Source organism: Lycorma delicatula, chromosome 5 (assembly GCF_047948215.1).
Source record: "Lycorma delicatula isolate Av1 chromosome 5, ASM4794821v1, whole genome shotgun sequence".
In the NCBI taxonomy this organism is placed as follows: Eukaryota; Metazoa; Arthropoda; class Insecta; order Hemiptera; family Fulgoridae; genus Lycorma; species Lycorma delicatula.
Genome location: NC_134459.1, coordinates 113,767,596 through 113,793,042, shown reverse-complemented (window position 1 = coordinate 113,793,042; position 25,447 = coordinate 113,767,596). Strand labels below are relative to the sequence as shown.

At 30.6% G+C, this 25,447-nt stretch overlaps 1 protein-coding gene across 1 annotated transcript; it reads left to right on the top strand.

Moving 5' to 3' along the window:
* Positions 1-3,356: 3,356 nt before the first annotated feature.
* Positions 3,357-24,075, top strand: CCAP (Crustacean cardioactive peptide). Its single transcript, XM_075365344.1, has 4 exons — positions 3,357-3,451; positions 7,006-7,075; positions 12,897-13,057; positions 23,894-24,075. Exons 1-4 carry the CDS (start codon positions 3,359-3,361, stop codon positions 23,966-23,968), a joined length of 399 nt encoding a protein of 132 aa, XP_075221459.1. The 5' UTR covers positions 3,357-3,358; the 3' UTR covers positions 23,969-24,075.
* The last annotated feature ends 1,372 nt before the right edge of the window (positions 24,076-25,447 follow it).

Sequence of the window (25,447 nt, the reverse complement as noted above, 5' to 3'; positions counted from 1 at the left end):
TTTGTGTACTTACGACCGCACGGTTGAAGTGAAAACTTCTATGGCGATTTTTTTTATGAATGAATATTGTAGTGGATAATTAAAAACGTTAAAGACGATTTGACATAATATTACGGATTACTTCTGAAAAACTGTCATTCTCTACGAAAGAAAGTAAAGTGAAGTGGTTTCTCATTGCCTTTTTCAGTTAGTCAAATGTATTTATCGCTTGTTAAGCGGCTCAACAAGGAAATTAGAGACTAACAAAAGTAAAAATCTATTATAAGTACAATTTATTACTTTAAAAACATACAAAATAAAATAATTAATAACAATAATAATAATGAAAATAAAAATACATAACATACAAAATAGTAATTCAAATAAAAAGATAATATTTTTTTAATGACAGTTAAATTATAAATATCAAAATACAGTCCAATTTACTAACAACGTTATAATGACATAGAAACTAATATTGCATTAACAAACAAGATAAACAGAAAAGTCTAATGTTCATACAATTTATTTTCTGCAAGTATTATTACTTTTACTGTTTATGAACTACCCTACACTTTACGAATGAGTACAATATGTCACTTCCAATACTATTTACCAATAAATCACCGAACAACTTCTTTTGTATTCAACCATTGTGTACAAAAGAATGCTCGTGATGTACTCTTCACTTGTTGTTACCACACGCTTACTGTTATCGCTGTTATTCCGACTGCCCCTAACACGGCCTCGAAAAACTACTCATTCTGTCTGCTGGTCTCCGGCAAAACCAGTACCGACTCGTCCTTTTAATTCTTAAAGCGTAATAATTGTTGCTGTCTGCGCCCTTATGTTTTTCTTTAAGTTCTTATTCCGGTCCAGCAATCCTTCTGATCGAAAAGTAGCTTTTGAAAGTGTCATTGTCTGTATTACAAAGGAAAAACTTGTTAAACGGATCCGTTATTCTAAGAAAAGAATCCATTTTAGTACATCGTAGTTTCTTCTTACTTCTTAATGGGAAGAAACCCGTTACCTGGCCCTTTACAATATTATCGCTTATCAGGTCAAAGAGTTTACTGACAAACTGAAGACCTTTAGTTCTACAAATTAAACTTTCGCTATCTTCATCACAAAGACTGGCTACATCATGAACATCATTACTCTCAGAGAGAGCAACTTGAATTAGTATCTCTTGTACTTCAGATTTTATATATCACAGATATAGAAAGGTAGTGTAATCACACAGGTAGTGTAAAGAACACATTATTGTACTCCTTCTAAAGAGGAATTATATATTACATAAATTACCTCAACTTAGTTGCAGGAATTTATTTTACATCGATTTATTCATTTGTTTATTTACTTTACAAATTTTGTTTAATTTATTTCATATGTTTTTATTACTTTTCTGCTTCTTTTTTGTGACACTGCTCCGATTCATGGGGTTTTCCACAGTTTCCCAATGTTTCCTCATACTGATTTTCCCACAGTCTGAAAGCTTTAAAAAGAACTGGTGGGTTCAGTTTCATTTTGTACACCTAAAGCCTTTGTTATTAATTTCTATTTATAATTATGTACTGATCTGAATAAGATCGATGTATTTATACATTTATTTATTTATACGAAAAATCCGAAGCATTTGAAACAAATAATAATGCATACAAAAATGAAATCTAACAGATAGAAGTCCATATCTTGTTAAAGTTTCATATTCTTTCTGATTTTGAAACATTAACGTTTTACTCTAGGAATGTTATAAAAAAGAAAAATATTATATGAAAGATAGATGAGGAGGATATAATAATGTTAAAATAAATGTGATACATAAAGTGGAAGTGGAAAATATTTTTGTAAGCTTGTAATTTTTTGTATTTTTGTAATTAATATTTTTCAAAAAAATATTAATCTTTAATAAATAAAAATAATTATTTATTTATTATAATAAAATATAATTTATATTTAAATAAAAATTATTTTAAATAATAAAATTTAAATAATTTATTATTTAAATCAATAAATTAATAAAATTTAAAATTTAATTAAATAAAAACTCGGTCAAAGTATGCTTGAAACACGTTCAAATTCAGTTTAAAGTAATTATTAATTTGATTGTAGTATTTTACCTGAGTCCTATAAGATAAAAAAGCTCATTTATAATCAAGCGGGAGTGAAGTTAACCCGCTAAGTTTTAATGAATATTTCCTAAAAATAATCTACGAATTTAGATAAATGACAAAATTAGTCTATATGTAAAAGTAATAATAAATTATTTTCCACAAGGCTATATGTTTTATCGCTTTATTGGGGCGGACACTAATGGTAAGATGAAAGAGACGTCTAACTACGTATGAATAGGCAAGCAATGCGGATATGGATGAAATTTCTGTAGGTTATTATAAATTTATACCAAAAAATAATTACAATCTTTAACAAAAATATAATAATTCTAACTCAATAAAATGATTAAACTACAAAGAAAAAAGCAATAAACATAATTAAATTCAGATCGGTAGGTAACATAGTTCAATTTTAGAAAAAATTAGAGAACCAGTCAGAAACAGATGTTTTTAAAACTTCATCTATGTAATTAAACTGTTAAAAAATAACTGAAAAAGTTTTAATGATAACTGTTAAAAGTTTTAACAACAACCAATATTTTGAAACAAATAAATAAATCATTTAATTTACATATATGGGTCATAACCTAACAATTAAATTAAAAGTCCTGACTTATACAACATTTTATTTACAAAACAAAAACAAATATGTCCAGATAAATATATATTATGTCAAAAAATCTAAACTTTGAAGCCTAATTTATTTTAGATATGTTATTTAAGCATTCATTCAAATACATTGCGATATAAACGATGTTTCCTTTCCTTTTTAATTAATATAAAAATAAATGTTGTCATCAAGATAATATGACAGCGATCCTATTCATTTCTCGGGACGTGCTGAAATGAAAGACGTCCTTCCAGCTTCATCCTTCGCATGCTAATTATTTTTAATTTGTGTTTATGTTCAGTTTGTTTCAACATAATAAGTAAGTTGAGAATTATTTAAGTAGTTAAAAGATTAATTTTAGGACTGAATCAATTCTACACAGATTTTACCCCGACGCAAAATATTTATTTAATTAAAAGGATAAATTAAATAATTTACGACACTATAAAACCAAGCTTAAATCCATTTTTTATATCATTCTATTATGCAAACTCGTTTTGGTAAAAAAATTTCTGTACTTTATTAATTTGTACTGATGATGTCATCTAGATGAAAGCGTTCATTTATAAATATTGATAATTTTTTCTTAAAAATTCTGTTACCATCTAACTAATTTTTTTCTCTCAATATTTTTTCCATATTATTTAGAAAGAAGATGGAGGTACATATATTACTTTCATGCTGTTTACTGGCAACTATCTGTTTCCTGACACAAGTACAATCTGATGATGTCATAATTCAAAAAAGGGTATGACAATAATATTTATTATTAATTTTTTTTTTTAATACTGTTAATATTATTTTATAAGGATTCTGATGAAATAGCATCGTAAAAAAGCAATCGATGTTCTGTATGATTTTTTAAAAATAAAATCGAAAGCAACAGAGGTAAATATGCAAATATTCACTCGCTTTACGGTGTGTTTGTGAATGTGGGAGAAGAAAGAAGGAGAGAAAGAGAGAAAAATACAGAGCAGGGGAAATGAAGAAGATACTGTATCCGCTTTTCTGTGTATGTGTTGAACGATTCCGTTTTTTGTTTAACACAATTTTACCATACTCTGAAATCTAATTTCTATAATTCCACCAAACCCTTACCACAAAACAGATTTTGTTATTCGTACGTACGTTTTCTTGTATAAATAGAATATCAGCTACTTTTAAGAAAAAAAAAAGTATTTATTATTTATTTATTAAACAAAAATATATAAATAAAATATATTTATTATTTTTATAAGATTTCAGAAAAATTATCGAACAAAGCACTCAAGAATAATTAAAATGGAATATTTTGACGCAATATTTTAGTAATATTGAATAAATAAAATAATCTTGCGCTTATAGCTTTCGTTAAAATTGAATTAAATTCAGTAAAGAACTAATGGCAGTAAAATAGAATGATACAAACAAAGAAATGCAATACGTCTTAAGGATCATACGCGGCTCACAGTGTACCTGTCCGTCAAACAAAACCATAAATCCGTTGTTGATCACGTACATGTGCAGATAATAATGTAATCAATACAGTTAACACCGAACTTTCCAAGTTAAGTTTAATACGAACAGTCAGCTATAAATAGATCATGATCGCTTTATATCAGTCGGAAGTGATGTTTCTGACTGCATGACCTTAGAAATAAAAACTAGTCGCAATGAAGATGATTTATTATTTTATTTGATAAAAAACTAAATAAAACGGTTTGATCGATACGTTTATAATTGAAAAAAGGTATTTACTCTGACGTGAGATGACTAACAGAACAATACAAATAAAACTGAACAAAAACAGAACAATACGACATAAAACCCAAAAAATGTTCATTATCCACGAAAGGCATTTTGGTGGTTCTAATTATTTACGAAAATAAACGCAGCAACATCCAACGTCAAGCCGCTATAGTATCTGGCGGATAGATACAGAGTTTAGCTATTCAGTCCATACCCTCGAGCATGGACAACCAACCTGAAGGGATGTCGTTCTTTGCAATAGACACCCAGCAGGACAGATACGGCGGTTTTGTACGCCAGACATATCCAAAGCATAGATATCCCGTACAAATTTGATTGTAAATAGTATCGGATAAATTTGGAAAGCGTAATTCCGTACAGAGTTCCGTATAGAGAATTCCGTGTAGAGTTGGAAAGCCACTTTTGTCTAGTTAAAATGTATTTAAACAAAGTACTATAGTATTTTTTTGCAGATACTCACTTTTACTACTTTGTTCTTTTATAAATGAAAATTGTACTGCTTATAATTTTCGTTTTTAAGAAGTGAAACCTGTAAGATTAAGAGAGCAGTTAGATGTCACTGTTTCTTCATTTAATTGAATTTAAAACGCACTTTACATGTCAAATTTGAAAAAGTAATGTCACAAATTTGTTCAAAGTTTTTTTTCCGAGTCCCTACCTACAAGATCAAAGGCAATTCTTACCAAAATGGATAAGTATATTATAACATAAAAATAATAATAATATATTAAAATATATATATATATTAAATATTTAACAAAAGATAATAATCGCGAATTATATAATTAATGTAAACATTATATACTGAAAAACAATGTATATTACAACAAAAAAGTCACACCTTTTAATTAACAATACGAGGGCTATTCAGAAAGTAAGGAACGTTTCCACCTGACGCCGCCAGGCGCACGCCAATCGTGCATATATTGGTGCGCTCGTGCTCGGCACCTCAGTCAGCGTCCAGCCGTGACAACGGGAACATCTCCGCACTGCCCGTTTTTTTTATATACAAATTTGAAATGTGTGCTGCAATCGAAAATCCCGCCAGTTGTGAGGTGCGGTCTGTGATTCGGTCTTTTGTTGGCAAAAAACTTAAAACCAATAGAAATTCATCGGGAACTGTGTGAAGTGTACGGTAACAACGTAATAAGTGAAAGTTCTGCCAGGAAGTGGTGCATTCAGTTTAAAAATGGCCGAACAAACGTTTACGGTAAAGAGAAGGGGGGACGTCCGAGCATTGTGACTGACGATCTGCTCTCCAAAGTTGACGAAAAGATTCGTGAAAACCGCCGTTTCACAATAACTGAGCTTTCTCTATGTTTCCCACAAGTTTCACGGACTTTATTGTTTGAAATTGTTTCACAGAAGCTAGGCTACCACAAATTTTGTGCAAGATGGGTGCTTCACTGAGTGGTTGAGATCACTGGCGGCAGAATTCTATGACACAGGAATTTCAAAGCTTGTCCACCGCTATGATAAGTGCCTGAATCTGTATGATGATTATGTTGAAAAGTAGTATTTTATCCCTCTTTCACATGTATATAATAAAAAGTTTTTCTTGTACTTGGTTTTTTTTAAATTCCAAAACGTTCCTTACTTTCTGAATAGCCCTCGTATTAAATCAAATTAATATAATGCAATAATGGGCTATCAAGTAATTAGAGAATGTATAATTTCTTTTATAGAGAGTTGGTAAACCTGAAGGACTCAATCATGAGAATTTTAATAAGTAAGACAATCGACGTTACTCCCTAGTATAAAACTCGAGCACTGATACTTTTTCGAAATTCTAAACTTAACATCGGCTGACTTCTGTTTTACAACCAGTTGTATTTCATTATGCGCAGTATTAATAAAACATATAAACAAAATCTGTGTATCCAGAAAAAAATGATGGCCATTATCTTTTGGGATCAGTTTGGTATTCAACTGATCGACTTCATCCGCGGAAGTGCACCGCACTACCCGAATTCGGCGATGGAAGTGGCTGACAAAAGAGATTTTTTGTTGTACGATTACAGGCGTTAACAATTTTTAACTGTTACACGTCATTTGCAGAGAAATTTCGTTTACCCACCATTCAATCTCTGGATAAAGTTCTGAGTAACTTCCAGAGTCAATAGAAAGAATCTTTGGGTGACAAGTAACTCGCAAAAGATGAGTCAATATTTTGAAACTTACATCCCGCTCTGACGAAGGCCGCTATGTTAACGGCGATTACTTAGAGAAGTCGGCTAAGACATGTAATTTAAAAAAAAATTAATTTAATATTTTCATAATAAAAATTGTATTGTCAAACTTTTTTACTTTATAAGATAGCCCTTGTAAACCGATACCTTTTAATCAACAGCGAATCATAAAGTACAAAAATGCATACTTCCTTCACGTACCGATTAACATTAATATTTTTATTCGATGAGAAGCCTAGCCGTGGAACAATAACCATACTGTTATAATATTTCAAACCTCATGTTTAAAACTCCATATTTTTATAAGTTTATTTCAAGGGTATAAAAATTAGTCATAATACTGTTTGTGTTTTACATTCTACAGGTTGACGATTCAGATTTAGCCGCAATGTTTGATCCAAAAAGGAAAAAGCCATTCTGTAATGCATTCACAGGTAAAATATTTTTTAATAAAATAAGTATATACATACAAACGCATATTTTTTTTTATAAAATCTTATAATACTTTTTTCTAATAAAAATGTTAATTTATTTTCTAATATAAGGATTGCATATTTATTAATTTTAACAGAAGTAATAGATTAAGATCTCTTTTGCTTGATACATACAATTTAATTACTATGTAAAGAACAAGCAATCCTACTCTACTAAACGGCATTTGTATGTGTTTGTGTGTGCGTCCCTTTAGCTTAGCACCGGAATGTAACGAACACTACCGGAAAATCCCGATTCGTTAGTACATGTCCGGTGGTGGTCAGTTGTTATATTTTTATACAGTGTCCCACATAAAACGCAACCCAACCTTATATTGGTAGGTATTGAAATAATAAAAAGGCATGTGTAAATGTAAATTTTATTATTACCATCCATTACCTTACATTTAGAGTAAATGTTGAAAGTAGCCGCCATCTTCTTGAATACAAGCTTCAATTTTTTTTACAGCGTTTCTTGCAATTTTTTTCAAAGTTTGTGGCTGGATATTTAATACAGCTTATTCAATATTGACTTTCAATCGTTTAAGTGTTCGTGGTTTGTTGCTGTAGGCTTTTTCTTTGAGGTAACCCCATAGAAAAAATCCGCCGCAGTCAAATCTGGAGATCTTGGTGGCCACAAGCCTCGACCGATAACACGATTACCAAAGAATTCCTCAACGAATCAGAAGTTGGACCTGCGTAGTGGGATGTCGCACCGTCATGTTGTAGCCAGCAGTGTCCGTCTTCCTCTTCCAAGAGGGCGATGAACTGAAATAAAATATCCTGATATCGTTCTGCATTAATGGTGTACTCGAAAAAAATAGGACCGATAATCTTCTTCCGCGATATCGCGCACCACACGCCCAACTTCTGCGGGTGCAATTGTTTTTCGTGATAAACGTGAGGATTTTCAGCACTCCAAATTCTACTGTTTTGGCTGTTTACGTAGCCATCCGAATGAAACCGTGCTTCATCTGTGAAATATAACGAATCCATAACATTAATTTCCTCGCGCAGAAATCGACGGAACCGTTGACAATATTGTAGCCGTTTTTCTTTGTCGGGATCAAGAAGTCGATGAACCGTTTGAATGCGATAAGTTCGTAATTGTAATTGTTTGGTCGCCCGATGAACAGTTGATCTGGACAAATTAATTTCAGCAGACATACGTCTGATCGATTTATCTTGCGAGGCGAGTAATCGGTCTTTGATTTCAGTGACTGTATCTGTATTTAACACTGACGCAGATCTTTTGTGTTCCTTAACAGAACCGGTCTCTCTAAATTTTGCGACTAACCTTAATACTGATGTTTTGTTAGGAGCTGGTTTATCTGGGTACTTATGGCGAAACAAATCTTGCACTGCAACCACTGATTTCGTACTGAAGTACGACTCGACAATGAAAACACGTTCATCTAGCGAAAACACCATCTTGTCTCTAGCAATACACTGAACGTTATGATTGCATTGTTGATACTATCAGTAGTGTTCTACTGCGTCGCCGCGATGTTCAGATGTTGGACGAGTCCATTTCAGTAACGATTAGGGGAGTAAGCTTGACTTTTGAAATTTTATGAATGAGTGATTGATGGGTTGCGTTTTATATGGGACACTCTGTATATCAATATACCGTATATATATATCTCGAACTTTTGGGAAAATTTAGTACTTTTTAACCGGATATTTTCGGACGAAAATTGCAAATATCTCGAAAACTTCGGTCCTAGTGCTCTAAAAGTTTTTTCGAAACCCCTCAACGATATCCTATCCGCTCCCACTGGTACCCTCAGCAGGGCGCCGTTCGGAAATTGAAGAGGAGTGCTGTTCGAAATTGAAGAGGGGAGAAATTGATGGGGTGCCACTGTAATATTTCGGCAACCGCTAGTCCCGATTTTCACGATTCCAACGGCATATGTATCACTAGGTCGAGCGTTAACTTCTTACCGCATCGGGTACACTCTTGATCGACCGGATCTCAGTTATCGGAAATTAAGTCGTTTAGCCCTATATTTTGATTGCACTCGCCCGCCGTAAAACGTACCGATCCGATCTTTCGCTAAATACGCTCAAACCTGTGCGCTAGTGCAGCTGTAAAGTATAAATTATGAAGACTAAAAAGTACAAAATAAAAAATATATAAAAAAAACTTTAACTTTTATAAAAAAAACTTAATACATTAAAAAGTAGAAAATAAAAAATACCTAAAAAGTTTTTTAAAAGACGACTCTTAAATTAAACGCACTAAAATGTAAAAAATAATTTTATGATGGTATCACAGAATGTATTTGACAACAAGTTTTGATGGTACGATTATGTGAAAGTCATAGTTTCAAATTAAAAATTTGATGTTTTTACCAGTTTTTTTCTTATGCGTGAAGAATGGCCTAAATAAAGAGATGCAAACACGCATAAGAAAAAATTGACAAAAATATAAAATTTTTAATTTGAAACTATGACTTTCACATAATCTTACATATCACCATCAAAGCTTGTCGTTAAATCCATTCTGCGATACCGTCCCTTTAGTGCATTTAATTTAAGAGTGGTATTTTGAAAATTTGTTTTACATATTTTTTATTTATTTATGTTATTGTTACTTCCTCGTACGAAGTATTGTGATAGCGAAAAATGTCGGTATCAGATTTCAACGGAAATATCCATTTTGATCATCCCTGAATCCGTTTTGACTAGTTTCGGCATGACGTCTGTACGTACGTACGTACGTACGTATTTCGCATAACTCAAAAACGATTAGCCGTAGAATGTTGAAATTTTGGATTAGGACTGTTGTAACATCTAATTGTGCACCACCCCTTTTTATTGCAATCGACTGGACTAAAAGTGTCCAAAAAACCCCAAAATCCCCAAAATTTTGATTTTGGACTTTTTCTTAACTGTAGTAATAAACCCTCACTGACAGCTTTTCAATAATATATCGTAAATGGTACTTATTTTCGTTGTTTCCAAAGTTATAACCAAATAAAATTTTAATTAATGAAATATTCTCTTACAAGGGGAAAGTACATCGGTTCGAATTCGACTTATCTCTTTTTTTTAACTTTTTTTTTTAATTTAAATATATTGATTTATTAATAATTATTAATCTCTGATTGTAAAAAAATGTTTACAATAAATAATTATTCAATAACAGCAATTAAAAAAAAAATATCAGAAATTATAATGAAATTAAATTTTATGTACTTTTCATTTTAAAAAAAATGTGTATATGTAATTTAATAGGCGTACAAGGAAGTTATGTGGTGTCCACATCAGAATTTTTTCTTCATAAAATAATGAACTATAACCAAAAAGTAGGCACCGGAATGTACCGATCACTTGCGGAAAATCCCGATTCGTTAGTATCAATTTCCAGAGTTAGATTACTAATTTAACTTACGTTATATCAATTTTCATCACTCAAAAAAAAATATTTTGCACAAGAAGTAATCAATTTTGGACACCTCATAATCCCAAAGGATATTATGTTATGTAAGGTAGACAGCTACCTTACATAACATTTTTAATAATAACCACAACTTGGAAAAACAGTTAAGTCTGATTTGAACCAATGTTAATCTCCTTTTTTTAACTTTTTTTAATTTAAATATATTAATTTATTAATAATTATTAACCTACGATTGTAACAAAATTTTTACAATAAACAATTATTCAATAACAATAAAAAAAAAACATGAAAAAATCAGAAGATATTAGTGAAATTAAATTTTATGTACTTTTAAAAATGTCTATATGGAATTTAATAGGCATTATTACATATGTGTCTTTGTAACAGATTTGGTGAAACATCTGATTATTTAATATTAATTGAAAATTATAACTTAGAATCTTATTTTTTTTGTTTTTCTAGTTTAATTTTATTTAATTATTCTGGAATTTCTGTTTAATTTTATCTACATTAAAGTTAACCACAGAGTAACTGAAAAATAGACCCTCACAAGAACAATATATACACTGAGGCATACATGTACGATCCTTAATAAATTGCAAAAAATTCATATCTTTTAGTTCATTACTCCTCTGATATTGTCGGACAATATTCTTCTTAAGTCGGAGTTGATTATCATTTTGTTTATTTGTTTTTTGTTGCGAATCATTTAATCGTTTTTTGATTTGATATAATTCTTCTGTTCTTAATTTGTGTGCACATTCTCTAGTTTTCAAATTTTCTCTCTCTTTATATTCATCATCCTCTCTTAATCTTTTTATTCTTTCCTTGGTCTTAACGTTTTCTTCCTCTTTATATTTATCATCTTCTCTTAATGTTTTTATTCCTTCTTGCATTGCAATATTTTCTTCCTTTTTCCCTTTTTTTAACTTTTTTTTAATTTAAATATATTAATTTATTAATAATTGTTAACCTTCGATTGTAAAAACAAAATTTATAATAAATAATAATTCAATAATAACAATTAAAAAAAAATTTTTAAATATATGAAAAAGAACCAGAAGTTATTAGTGAAATAACATTTTATGTAATTTTAAAAATATGTATATGTAATTTAATAGACGTACAAGGAAGTCATGTGATGTCCATACCAGATATCTTTATTATCCTTGCCAACCACCACACATTTATTTTTCTTACATTTGATTTTCAAACCAAAGTCCTTACACGTTCTATCTAAACTCATCAGCATTCCTGTAAATGCATTGATATTTTCTGCTAACAATACCATGTAATCAGAAAATCTAATGTATTCTACTCTCTTCCCACCAAAATACACACTTCTCTTTCCTTTCATGCATTTTTCTGTGATCTCCTCAAGATAAATGTTAAACAAGGTAGGCAAAAGACAGCATCCCTGTCTACAACTCTTCCAATCAATTTTATATATACATATATGTAGCCAAATACTAATACTAAATTTCAACCTTTTTGATCAACAGGTTTTCAATGTACAAGATAAAAAGTAAATTCAGAAATAATATTGAAAGCCCCACCCTTAAAATTTTGTAACTAAAGTATTTTCATCATACTTAAGCTCAATTTTCTCATGAGCACTTTATAATAAAATCAAAAATTTTAAATGCTAAAATTAACTCTCCTTTTTAAATTTTTTCCAAAGTTTATTGCTGTAGATACAGACATTTTTAAAGAACTATTCCATTGGTATTAAATAAAGTACATATATATAAAGTTCATACACCTTCCAGAAATTTCGACGATTTTGAAACATCAACATCTGCAAAATCTTCAATACCCAAATTTTGGCCAATCACTATCTTTCCCTTTATATATGCTCCTACAGTAGCAATAGAGCTGCTACATCAGGAAAGAAGAAATGACTTAACAGCAGCATGGAAACTGAGATAAACCCTTTTAATAATGAATAAGAAGATAAGAAATGTGTTCAACTTATATTACTGAATAACTCAAAAATTTTATTAACCGAGTTATTGTAATGATATTATTCTACAATTAATCTACAATAATTATTAACTGAATAATTATCTAACTAATTCAGTTATTAATCTGTAATTATTAACTGAATTTTTGTATTGAATAAATCTAAATTGTTTGTTTTGGGACAAATAATATAAGTTAATACAATGACGCAAATAACATATACAAATTTTTAATTTTGCTAAAAGGTTAAAATGCACCAAAACTTTTAAGTTTGTTAATAGAGATGAACCCATTTTATGTAATTTTCATTTTAAAAAAATGTGTAAATGTAATTTAATAGGTGTACAAGGAAGTCATGTGTTGTCCACATCATATTTTTAAATATCAATTAATTTTTAAGATTACTGTTTTAAGGTTGTGGGCGGAAACGTTCAGATGAATCGATGGCAACACTTGTAGATTTGAATTCTGAGCCAGCTGTAGAAGAATTAAGTCGGCAAATTTTGTCTGAAGCAAAATTATGGGAAGCTATTCAGGAAGCACGTCAAGAAATACTTAGAAGAAGGCAACATCAAGTAAGTTTTATTAAAAAAATTTTTTTTAATATATCTATAAAATTTCAATTTATATATCTATATCTAAACACACATGCGCACGTGCACACACACACACACACACACACACACACACACACATACATACATACATATATATATATATATAGTGTTCAAAAAGTCCCTTTAACTATTAACTTTTAACTGTTGAGAATAAGAAATTGTAATTTTCATAGCATTTACTAGGCAATAATAGCCATACCTTTCTGCCCAAACGCAAATCTCCCAGTTTTGAGGAGCTGCAGGAAATGGATGATCAAAAATGTTTTAACATAAAAATAGGACAAATAGACCATTTTTAAACCTTGTTAGAAGATCAAAAAATAGTGCAATACCAAACAAAGTAAATTTTGATCTGTTAAAAAATAGTGGTCAACAAAGTTAATAATTTTTTTTTTGTTTACCTATTATTTTCAACAGCATCTTAAATAACTCTTTTACAAATAATAAATCAATTAAAAGCTGAACAATAAATGCATGATATTTTCTGGCACAGAAAATATTTCATATTTCATCATAAAAAAAAGGACATTTTTTTAATACTCTATATATATTCCCTCCCCCCAAGTTATTACATTTAATATACTTTTATGCACAACAAAAAGCCAAACATAATGCTTCACAAAGAAGAAACTGGTTCTCTATCTATTACACACTAATAACTAACAAATATTAGCAAGTGTAGTTCATTACAAGATATGACCAACTGTTCAATTTACAACATAAAATAAAACTGGTAATAAAGAACTAATCATTATGGAACATTACTGATATGTATGACTATTTCTAATTTCAGTTTGACACTAACGTTTAATCCTATTAATTACTGCTTATGGCTGTGAAAAGAAAATGACAGCTTTGCTAAACTTTCTCAGTAAATGACCGGAACTATGACTCCTTGAGCTCCTCTATTTCTCCACCCATTTAAAATCATAACTCCAATCTTTTATAGTACCAAAACACCATAAATGGATGTCACTATGAAAAATTGATTAGTCCAACCAATCTACAGTTATTAACCTACATAGATGGCAAAATTATCCAAAAGAAATAGAATCTACAACCATTTTTTTAACTAGATTAGTCACAATATAAGTTTGAATCTTCACAATAAGGTTAATAATGTATGGGCTGTACCAGGCACTTGTTAACTTTTTCTTCAAAAAGGTGCAAAAAGGCTACAAAAAGTACAATTTTTTACTAATTATAATTTAACAGGGGATTTAGCCCTAAATTAAAAATACAAAAAGTTGTAAAAATAAGTTTAACCCTAAGCTTTACTCACTATTATTTAATTTGGGAGTTTTTTTACTTTTTCTAGATATCAGCCATTTACCAAATAATAGCTATTTGACTCAGGGATGATTATTTTAAAAATCTAACGTATCCTAAGATCAACTTTGAATAACCAAAGTTTTAAATTTTGTAAATCTCCTACTCTTAGTAGTGAGGTTATTAAACACTGCAAAAAAGGGAGAAAATATTCTCACCCTTATAACACAACACATTTAAGAAAAAAAACAGCAAAAAAAGTTTAAGTCAGAATGTTATAACAGTCAAAAGTTCAAAAATTTCCAAAATGAATTATTAAGCATAAGAGAGTTCAGTGAATTTCTGTTTCTTTCAAAAGTTCTTAATTTTAAAACTTCTGATGCTAGTATGTTTTTACAACCTAAAAAATAATAACAGTAAAATTTTCATGAACTCCAATAAACTTTGACTTATAGTACCTATCAATAAAATACCACTCGTCAACCAATCTTTTCAAATGTTTAATACAATCAACTACCTCCATAAAAAAGCTACCCTGCAAAGTCTGTAATTCTGAGTTAATTTTTTAAATATGAAGCAAATAGATGCCAACCCATTTTGAAGCATACAAACATAAAATTATTTAGACACAAGTTTAGTATTTTTTTATCTCAGAATGTTGAGCAATAAGAATGTTTAAACAAGTTATTCAAAATTTTCTGTCAGTTCATTAAACATTAGTAACATATACTACTAAATTTATTTATAAACTTCTACAGTGAAGTAATGTACTTCACTGTAGAAATACATAATTGTAAAAGTAATTGCAGTAGTACTTCATTATGATAAAGTAATAATTTGAGTATTCCAAAAATAAACATATAAATTTTTCATATTACACATAGTTCCAATTTTTATAAATTTTTAGCCGTAATTTAAATTTTTTTATAAATATGGTTAATAAATTATTGTGATATTATCTACCAGGAAACATACAGTTAAAAGAGGTCAGTGAAAACAGCAGATGGTGCGGAAACACAAGGTTAATAACTCCACTGTGTGCATTAACAAACTTCTACTAGCTAAACAATCTATCTAGTATTTAAATAGAACTGACAATAATTAAAAGTATTGTATTATTAGGTTTCTTTTTCTTTTGCTGTATAAATAATTAAATTTTTGAATTAAGATCCAGGGCCTTTATAAATCGCAAGACATTGATAACATCACTCCATAGTTTCCCAATACACTTTGCATGTCAGCCCCTAGTTTAAACTTGGAACACAATGCTGCATAACAGATACAATCCACAAGGATATGGTGCACTGGTAATTGGCAGTTGCAGCATACAATAACAGATATTCATGAGTGAGCTAGTGTGCAATATTCACAAATGGTAAATAATAACCTCCTCTCTACAGTTTTTTTTTATGAGGAGCTCCAAAAACAGTGTTCGTAAATGAATGAAGTTTATTGTTAATAATAGCATCCCATTCTATTTGCTACTCATCATGAACCACCCTTTTTAGAAAACAGACAAGATCGTTTGAAGTGACACAATTGATGAAAGGAGGCTGGAAACAAGCCTCCTTCGCCGCATCATTGGTGCTCATTTTGAAAAAGTGGAAAGCAGGAATTTCAGGCTCATTGCCTGAAATTCCAGTATATTTAGAATTCAGCAGCAGCTCACAGTTGTATATAGTGATCCATTTGCAAAATAACATACTGAACCTCACAGACAGAATGTCTGGAGAACACGTCACTAAATGCCTGTAAAGCACTAATAGACTCTGAGCAAACAAGAACATGACGAAATGTTGGGCTAATTATATATAAGGCCTTATTAAGAGCATACAGCTCAGCAACGAAGCTACTGGTGATGTTTGAGAGGCCAAACATGTACTGACTGTTCCCAACCACAAAAGAACAATCAACAGAATTAACGTTTCTGTTGCAAGATGGATGAATGAATGATGGACTGCATCAAGCATCTTTAGATTGGTGGTCCATGCTGACGAATAAGCTACATAACTCTAGTCTAAGCGGGAACAGACAAGAGCTCGGTAGAAGCACAACATGCATATACGATCAGCTCCCCAATGGGTATTATATAGAACTCTCAGCAAGGCTAACATTTTTAGATATTTTACCTTCAGCTCCTTCAAATGTAACCCACATTAGTCACTGATCTAACCACATTCCAAGAAATCTAACCCGCATGCATGCCTCAACTAGTTTAAGATGTAAATACAGTTGAGGGTCAACAAGTTCCCTCAACCAGTAAAAGCAAATGCACTTATTTTTTTCCAGTAAAACATGAATCCAGTAGATTTAACACCACGATTACAAGCAGGTTAATGTGTTCTGAAGCAGCCTCTCACCTGTAGCTAACATTCTACATGCTACATAAATAGAAAAATCATTTACAAATAAAGAACACATAACGGGTTTTCACACGTAGTTTGTTATACTATTTATAGCTACAACACACAAAGTAACACTTAGGACACTTCTCTGAGATATTCTGTTTTCTAGTATAAAACTATTAGATACTGTAGTTCCAAACTTGAAATCAGAAGGACCGACTACTGAGGAAACCCCTGATAAATGTGAGAAGATTACCTTGTATACTCCATTCATGAAGTGTATTTAGAATTCCTCTCCTTCATGCTGTGTCATATGCCTTTTACAAATCAAAAAATACAGTAATCAAGTATTGGCGAAGTAAAAAGGCATTTTGAATAGCAGCTTCGAGGGCAACTACATATCAATATACAATTTACCCTGCCAGAAACTGCCTTTCTTCTGGGGAAATCAGGGAGTTTCTCTCAAGGTATCACAATAGATGACAGTTTACCATTCATTTCATCACCTTGCACAAGGTACTGGTCAAAAAGATAGGATAATAACTTGTGGGGTATGATTTATCTTTACCAGGTTTCAATACACAGATCACCAGTGTGTGAGTGTGAGATCTGACCAAGAATCTGGAAACACCTGGTTAGAGATAATATATATATATATATATATATACACATGGCTATATATATATATATATATATATATATATATACACATGGCTATATATATATATATATATATATATATATATATATAATCTATAATATTCTATTATAGGTAAACAAAAGACGTCGTGGTTCAGTCTCTTGAAGATATGATAACATACTGAGCCTGATATTATTATTTCTAAGCGAAGTGTCACGGGAGAATTATTCAAGTAATACTTTAGCTCATTATAAGAAATGTTTAATTCATTTTGCGAGTCAAAAATCACCAACAGGATATTTTCAACCTGCAACTTATATCTACAAACTCAGGACAGTACAATGATATGAGTGAAACTGCCCTGAACAACCTTCTATATGAGTTCACCACAACTGGTGTGGTAACAAGGTCTCTGCCGCTTTGCTTTGCAGTCCATTCAGCTGCCATGAATGTAACGATCTACATATGTTCAAACCTTTCTACATACAACAGATGATGTTATCTGAGAAATGGAGTCAACATAATTCTGCCAAGATTTTCATTTAGCACACTGAAACACTTGACGGCAAACAGCTCTTGCATTGCAGAAGGGGCAGACCAATTCAGTCATCGGTCTTCGATTGAAGTTATGTAAAGCCCTACGGCAATCTCTTGGTGCATGCCTGCAGTTTTCATCCCACCAAGGAACAGCAGTACACCTTGGCTATCCAGATGTTAAAGGCATGAATGCTATTGAGAATTTGGTATGTAAACTTGGCAAGTAGGTGGATCGTGTCATTGCAGTGGCAAAAAGAATCTTTGTAACCATTCCAGTCTGCCTTCCCAACCACCCACCTGGATAGCTGACTCTTGAGGCAAATCACTATTACTGACAGAGATAACAATTGATTGATCTGTGATCGTTTCCAAAAATATTTTTGGAAACACCCCATTAAGACATATAAGTAGGGATGGTGAACACAATGACAGATCAATGCACGAAGATGATGATCAGATCTGATGAAGATGATACAAACATATGTGATCCATCATTCAATAAGCAAAGATCTAAGTTCTGCCTCAGTCAGTCAACTATATTTCCTCAGGAAGAACATGATGGTGAACTCAATGAATCGTGGCGAGTGTTGAAATCGCCAATTATTAAGCCACATAAAGGAATCTGGGAAAACAGACTACACAGATCATTCTCACTGACATCTGAATTTGATGGAAGGTATAAGTTGCAGATATTATTGAATGGCAATATCTTCACTGAAACTGCAGGAATGTTTTTATGCAGTGGTATATGCATGGCCAATACTATTTCCTTCAGGAAAACAGCAACACCTTTCATCCTCTGCCCTCAGTTTGATAGTTGCATCTTTCACAAATGTATCCGTAAAAGCACAAATCATCCTGTGGATGGAGGTTTCTCCTGCAGACACAATATTAAAGGATTTTCTTCCTGTAGAAGGATTTCAATATTCTCATGGAAAGAACAGAGACCGCAAACATTTCACTGAATAATATTTGTAGCCATTGGAAATACTTTTTTTCTTGTTATATATTAAATTTCTGTGTGCAAATTATTTGTCGAAAACTATACGGTTTTTCTTTTTGGTGTTTATACCTTTAAGGAAGTGCTTAGCTTTTTCTGGCACTTCATCCATCCGCCTCCACACCCTTTAAGAGACCTCAAGATGGTGGGAATTTGGAAGCCTCGCAGGCTGGAGATACCATACCAGGCAATGATATTTTTGTTGATCCCTTCAGTGGGATCTTAGTTATTTGCTGTGTTGGTGCAGCGGTATTTTTATTTCGTGTCTACTAACTGAAGTAGATTTATACATCATTTTCGGTCTTTCCAACAAAACTATCTTTCTTCTTGCCAATGCTCAATGCTAAAATAACAGAAATGAGAGATTTTACCTGGTCTGACAAAGCTTACACCAATTTGGTCAGTTCTTGCACAATGTGCACTCTGTTTTTAGTACATTGTTAGAAGCCTGAATACAACCAACATCAAGGTATACAGGATTCCTCATGTTGAGGGATTTTCTATACTTCCAATGGGCCACAGGAAAGGATAATTTATACTCAAAGCATATCTTCAAGATAGTCTTTTCTTCCTTATAAAGGGGGCATTCCTGAGTCCTTACCAAGTGTGGAACTTTAAATTAATACATTTTTCTACCTCAGCACATGAGCTATCATCATGATCTGTATGGCTGCAGTGTGCACTAACTTGTTCCTTTGCGCAACCAATTTTGTTGTGACCAAACCCTCAACATTGAAAGCAGCATCTTGGGTTTGATAAATGGCTGCACATGGAGTGAGAAGTAGTCAATTTTTATTCACTCAGGGACAGTGGGAATGGAAACAGAGAAACCTTAGAGAATGATTTACCTTCCTCGTTATATTTCACTATAAGAAAACATACACTAGACACCATCTACTACATTTTTTGTTTGCATACCTCTCAATACATCTATGGCTAACAATGTCTGTCAAAACTTTTCAAATTTCCAGGTTTTTTGTTGTTTTTTTTCAAGTGGACCAACAACCACTGAAGAAGAATTTAATGGAACAGACATACAAATCCCATAAGTACCGGCATTATAACCACTCCAGCAAAGCGCATGCATATTGGTGCTAGAGCTAAATACAACTGGATTCGCCCAGGTGCCTACAGGACATCATTCACGACACTACATAGAGCTATTCACCCATTGGCACAATAGTTTCCATTGCGTTACAGTTACATTTCTTAAGGTGTTGCAACACCACCAAGTGTAAGAAGAAATAGTTTAGGATGTTGTTCTGTAGTTGTATATGTTGTAATTTGTAGTGTTCTTGATGTAGTGTATGTGTATACTACAAAGTGTTTTGCAGTTTTGTGTGTAGTGAAAAAAAGCTACAGAGGCTAGGGTTGTCGGAACGCCAACCCCCAAAGTCTTAAAGAATAAGACTCCCCATCAGGGTTTTAGGTCTCAAAATACAAAATTACTTAATTCTTAGATTTAACCTACACCCAATAATTAATCTTCTGAGACTCAAATTCCAAAATTTATTACCAGAAATATTATATTCATCAAGTTTAAACAAAAAAACAACAAATCTGAAAGAAAATTAATGATTTTAATTATAATCGTTATTTTTTTAATTTAAAATCATTCTGGGTAAATTTTATAAGACAAATTTTTATATCTTTCTGAAGAACTCAAAACTTGTTTGTATATGTGTGGTAAACTACGATCATTCATGCTTGTCACATCAACATTAGACCTCTCAATGTCGTCAAAAAACAACTTGTTTCTAGTGTAGATATTTATTCTACACACATATTTGATTTATTTTGTCATCACATACATAGTGGAATGTATTTTATCAATGTACATTATTGCTATAAAATATAAGAAACTATTTAAGGTCATAAGGAATTTGTAAATAAATTACCCAAAAATAACAAAAGATAAATCTATTGACCTGTAAAGAATATTGCATGAAAACAATTACCTTTTTATATTTACACATCATTTCTACAGATAAACTGAAAATGGAAAAAATGCAAAGTAGTTAAAAAAAAAAGATTAATAATATCCAAGTACTCATTGCTTTATTAACCAGTTGCTATTCTGATCTTCTTCAGAGCCACAAAAATCATTACCAGCTTCTAACTGCTGTTTTCTGAAGTCAGAAGGGCTTTCTGAATCATTATTGACATTGATATCAAAGGAATTTGCCACATCTTTTATCCGGTTTTGGATATTTCATGCTTGAGCAGATACATGATGTCTTTCAGACTAAATGACATACTATGAGATGCTGCTAATTCTTCATCACTCCCAACACAATCATATCAAATTAAGAGTGATGCAATGGAAAACAGATAATTCTATCAATTCGTGAATTTGTTGAGAAGATTGAAATCTTTTGTATAGTAAACTGTGTAGCTTCCAAAGTATATGAACACACCCTTTAGTGATGTAAAAATTGAGACCCATCTATTTAATAGTGTACTTATCAAAATCACCAGCCTAGATTACTTTTCTAGGCATATAAATTTTTTCCACTCTAAGATCTTTTTGAAATCAATAAAAAATGTTCCATTTCATGCTTCCTCAATTGTGAAAATCAGTCAAATTTTAATTATTTCCCTAAAACATTCAATCAGTGATTTATTATCTTTTTCCAAGTTTACACATGCATTTTCAATTATACAAGCCAACAACAGTAACCTTTAAAACGGATGATCAGTAAAATGTTTAATTAAAAATTAAAACGTTAGATCAAATATCTTAAATTTATCAATTTAAATAATTTAAAAAATTCTAAGAACTAATCTATGTGGCACACTAACAAATAATAATAATAATAATTAAAATAATATTACAATTAAGAAATACACCCTGAGTAAATTAACAATATGTTTTCAAAAGATTTAATAAAGTAACAAGCAATTCATGTGCATTAATATATTCTGCAAAAAGAGCTATTATTTCAGCAGAAATAAAGTTCACAGAATTATTATTTCTGAATTATTATTATTTCTGAAACAAAGTACACAGGCTATACACATTTGGTTTGTATAAATTTATTTGTTATTGTATTAATTATATTTAAAAAGATAAATATAATTAATACAATAACAGATAAATAAATGAAACATAATTTTAATAGATAGAACCTTCACAAATTTAAAATTGTAATCAAAATTTTCTAATTCTCATTGTATCAAAGTATTACAGAATTTATTAATTGTAATTTTACTTTAACATAATTTTATTGTAAAAAATAGTTCACTAAAAATTATTGGAATAAAATCCAGTTATACAATAGTGCTTAAAGAAGTAGTCCATAAACAGTAATAAAATAAATTCCAAACAGCTACTATATTATGAAAAATGATCTTTTTCTCAAACTGACACCTACGGAAGTAGCTTTACTGAAACAAGCTACAGCAGGTAGCATTAGTACTTTGATATTTCATACCCTTCAATTTACTGGATGCTACTCTCAGAAACTTCGAACTGTTCCACTAGCGAGAGAATTTTTTAAGATAGAGTAAAAAAGCTACTGAAACAGTATAAAATATATAAAAAATCAGAGACTACAAGGAAAGTGATATGTATATGTTCAGCTTATTTTGTTATAATCAATTTTTATATCTTGTTAAGTACTGTATTTTTTTTTTTTGTTTCATTTCAAAACAAATCATGATTAGAAAATAAACTACTATACTCTCCACTGACATATTATGTTAAAGACTGGTAGCTTTTGGTTTCTTAACACTTAATTCTATTTCATAAATAACGCTGTCAGAAAACTAACACTTAAAGTAATCAATACTTTATAATTCTCATTCTATTGTCGTTTAGTAACAGTCAAGAACTTAAATTACCTTCTTCCTTTTATGCAACAATAATTTTTAATGTTATAATTTTACAGGTATCTTAAAAAATGTTGCTTTTGTATATTTCGAAAACTACTGTTAATTACACTGAAGAAAAAATAAAAAATATTAAAAATTGTTCATTTCTCCTTATAGTATTTTTTCAGGGCAATATGTTTTCAATATTAAGAGGGTTATTTTTTTTCAAGGTCCAATCGGTCACGAAATTAAAACCACAGTGAAAATAAAAAATTTGTTATTTGTAAAAGGTACTTACATAGTTACGCTATTTCTCTACATAGTCGCCACTCTGATTTAGACATCTGTCATAGCATGGTACCAACTTTCCAATACCCTCATCAAAGAACGGAGCCGCCTGTGTTTTCAGCCATGTTTCTACGCACACAGTTTGCAGTACTGAAGTCTCTCACTCACAATGGTGTAGAGAGCTGACCTTGAAATTTCAGGAAACGAATCACTCAATACTTTTTTCTCGAATCGCCTCATCCACTCGCTCAACGAGATCATCGGTTGACACTCGCTTCCTTCCCTGACCGCCTGCATCATGAACATCTGTATATCCTGCTTTAAAGTTCCTGTACCATTGTCACACTTAGCTATCACTCACTGAAGTTTCACTGTACACATTACTTATTCGTCGATGAATTTCAGCTGCATTATACTCCTCAGCCTGAAGAAATGGAATTACCGCACACACTTCACACTTGGCGGGAGATGCTATTGTTGTAGACATGTTTACGTGCTAGATGCGTGTTCAGAACTAAACAAAGTAACATGGCGTGATTGAAGGTCGTACTAGAGACGCTGCGCAACACATATGCGCAAAGGTTCATCCAATTTTTGCGCAGGTTTTTATTTCGCGACCGATTGGACCTTGAAAAAAATAACCCTCGTATAATAATATTCACCCACCTTTCCAAATAAAATAGATAATAAAATAATTATCCATTTTATTTGGGTAATTTTTACTTGTATAGTATGTAATATTATATATAGAAACATATATTTCTGTCAGAAACAAATAAATTATAGTAAAGTTATTATAAAATTTAAAAAATGAAGTTTTTTATGAACATCTAACCATGTAGTTCAGTAATTTAAAATAATGAAATGGCTCATTTTAATATTTATTTTTTTATTTTTTTCAGAGCGAAAAAATTCCATCAATACCATTTTCTCTAACAGGAATGAGAAAAAAACGATCAATCAAAAAAAATCCTTAAAACTAAATAAAACACTGAAGTAGTATTTATTAACGTAATTATGTTTATTTTCAAATAATTTAATCTTTTTTAAATTACTGGATGAAGAAAACTGTTATTAATAGAAATACGAGTACATCATCATTATTAATAATATTGTTATTATCATAGAAATAATAAAAACATAAAACTTGTATATATTTTTATTTTTTATGTAAATAAAATAAAATATTAACTATTTTAAACAAAATAAATCACCTATTTAAATGTAAATTACCAAATACTTTTTTTATGAATATAAACACCTTTTTTAATATATTTATTTAAGTTTAAAGAAACATATCATTTATTTTTATACATATCAGACCTGATAGCACATGCAAAATTTACTCTTTTTAAGATTTATAATCATTTATTTTGGATTTTCTTACATCAGAAGGTAATCTAGTTGAATAATGAGATAGGAAGATTTTTAATTAGAATCATTATATTAGAATGATCATAATAGAAAATGGAATCAAACTTATTAAGTTCTTATTGTATTCTTGCTAGGTATTAACAAGTTTAAATAAACAGAAATCTGCCAACAAAACGAAGATTAACATACCAGCTAACTGAAATCATGATCTGGATATCTTAAAAGTCAACACAAAGACCCTTTTTTTTAATTTGGATAATGGATGTGAATTAATGTAACGCATTTAAGGGGTGATACATGAGTAAAATCTTACTGATGAATTTAAACATTAACTGTAAACAGTAACAGGAATAATAATATTAAAAAAAAACTTATTGAAATTATATCTTCACCTTACAACGTAAAGATTAAACCATCTAAGTTAATACTAAATTATACTTGCTATTTTTGCCCATAGCAGTCAGTATTAAAAGTTATTTTAAAATATAAAATTTAAACAACAAAGCAAACCAAATCTTATAATAAAACATTTTTAACAGCTTTCAAAACATTTTCAATGGGTGGTGCTGGTGTTCTCATCCTGTCATCAACTGACTTTTTTCAATGAAATTTTTTTAATCAGTGATCTTTTTTTAATTAGACAAGCACTACTAAAATTTGGTCAAAACATTTATTGGTTTTGAATTATCTGTACATTTTATATTTTTTTTTTTTTGTATTTACCTACTTCAAAATGTTCAGGGAGATTCATTTTTACAATCTTTTTGTTTATATGTCAAATAGCAAGATTGCTATAAATTTTGGTGGAATTGCAATTTGTGTTTGTGAGATGATTAGTAAATACTGAGGATATATGAACAGCATTCAAGTGTTCGATGTACCTTTATTTAAAGCTACATTCACCCTATTTGTATACTCAGAACAAATCATTTTATATATTACAGGAATATTGTGCTCATTTTGTAATTCTGTTTTGTGAATAATCATATTTTGATTTATTAGCCTGAAAATTTAAATATGTTTTTGAACAATTTTTTTTTAATTTGTGTGCAATTTTCTCAATCAGTTTACGTATATTAATA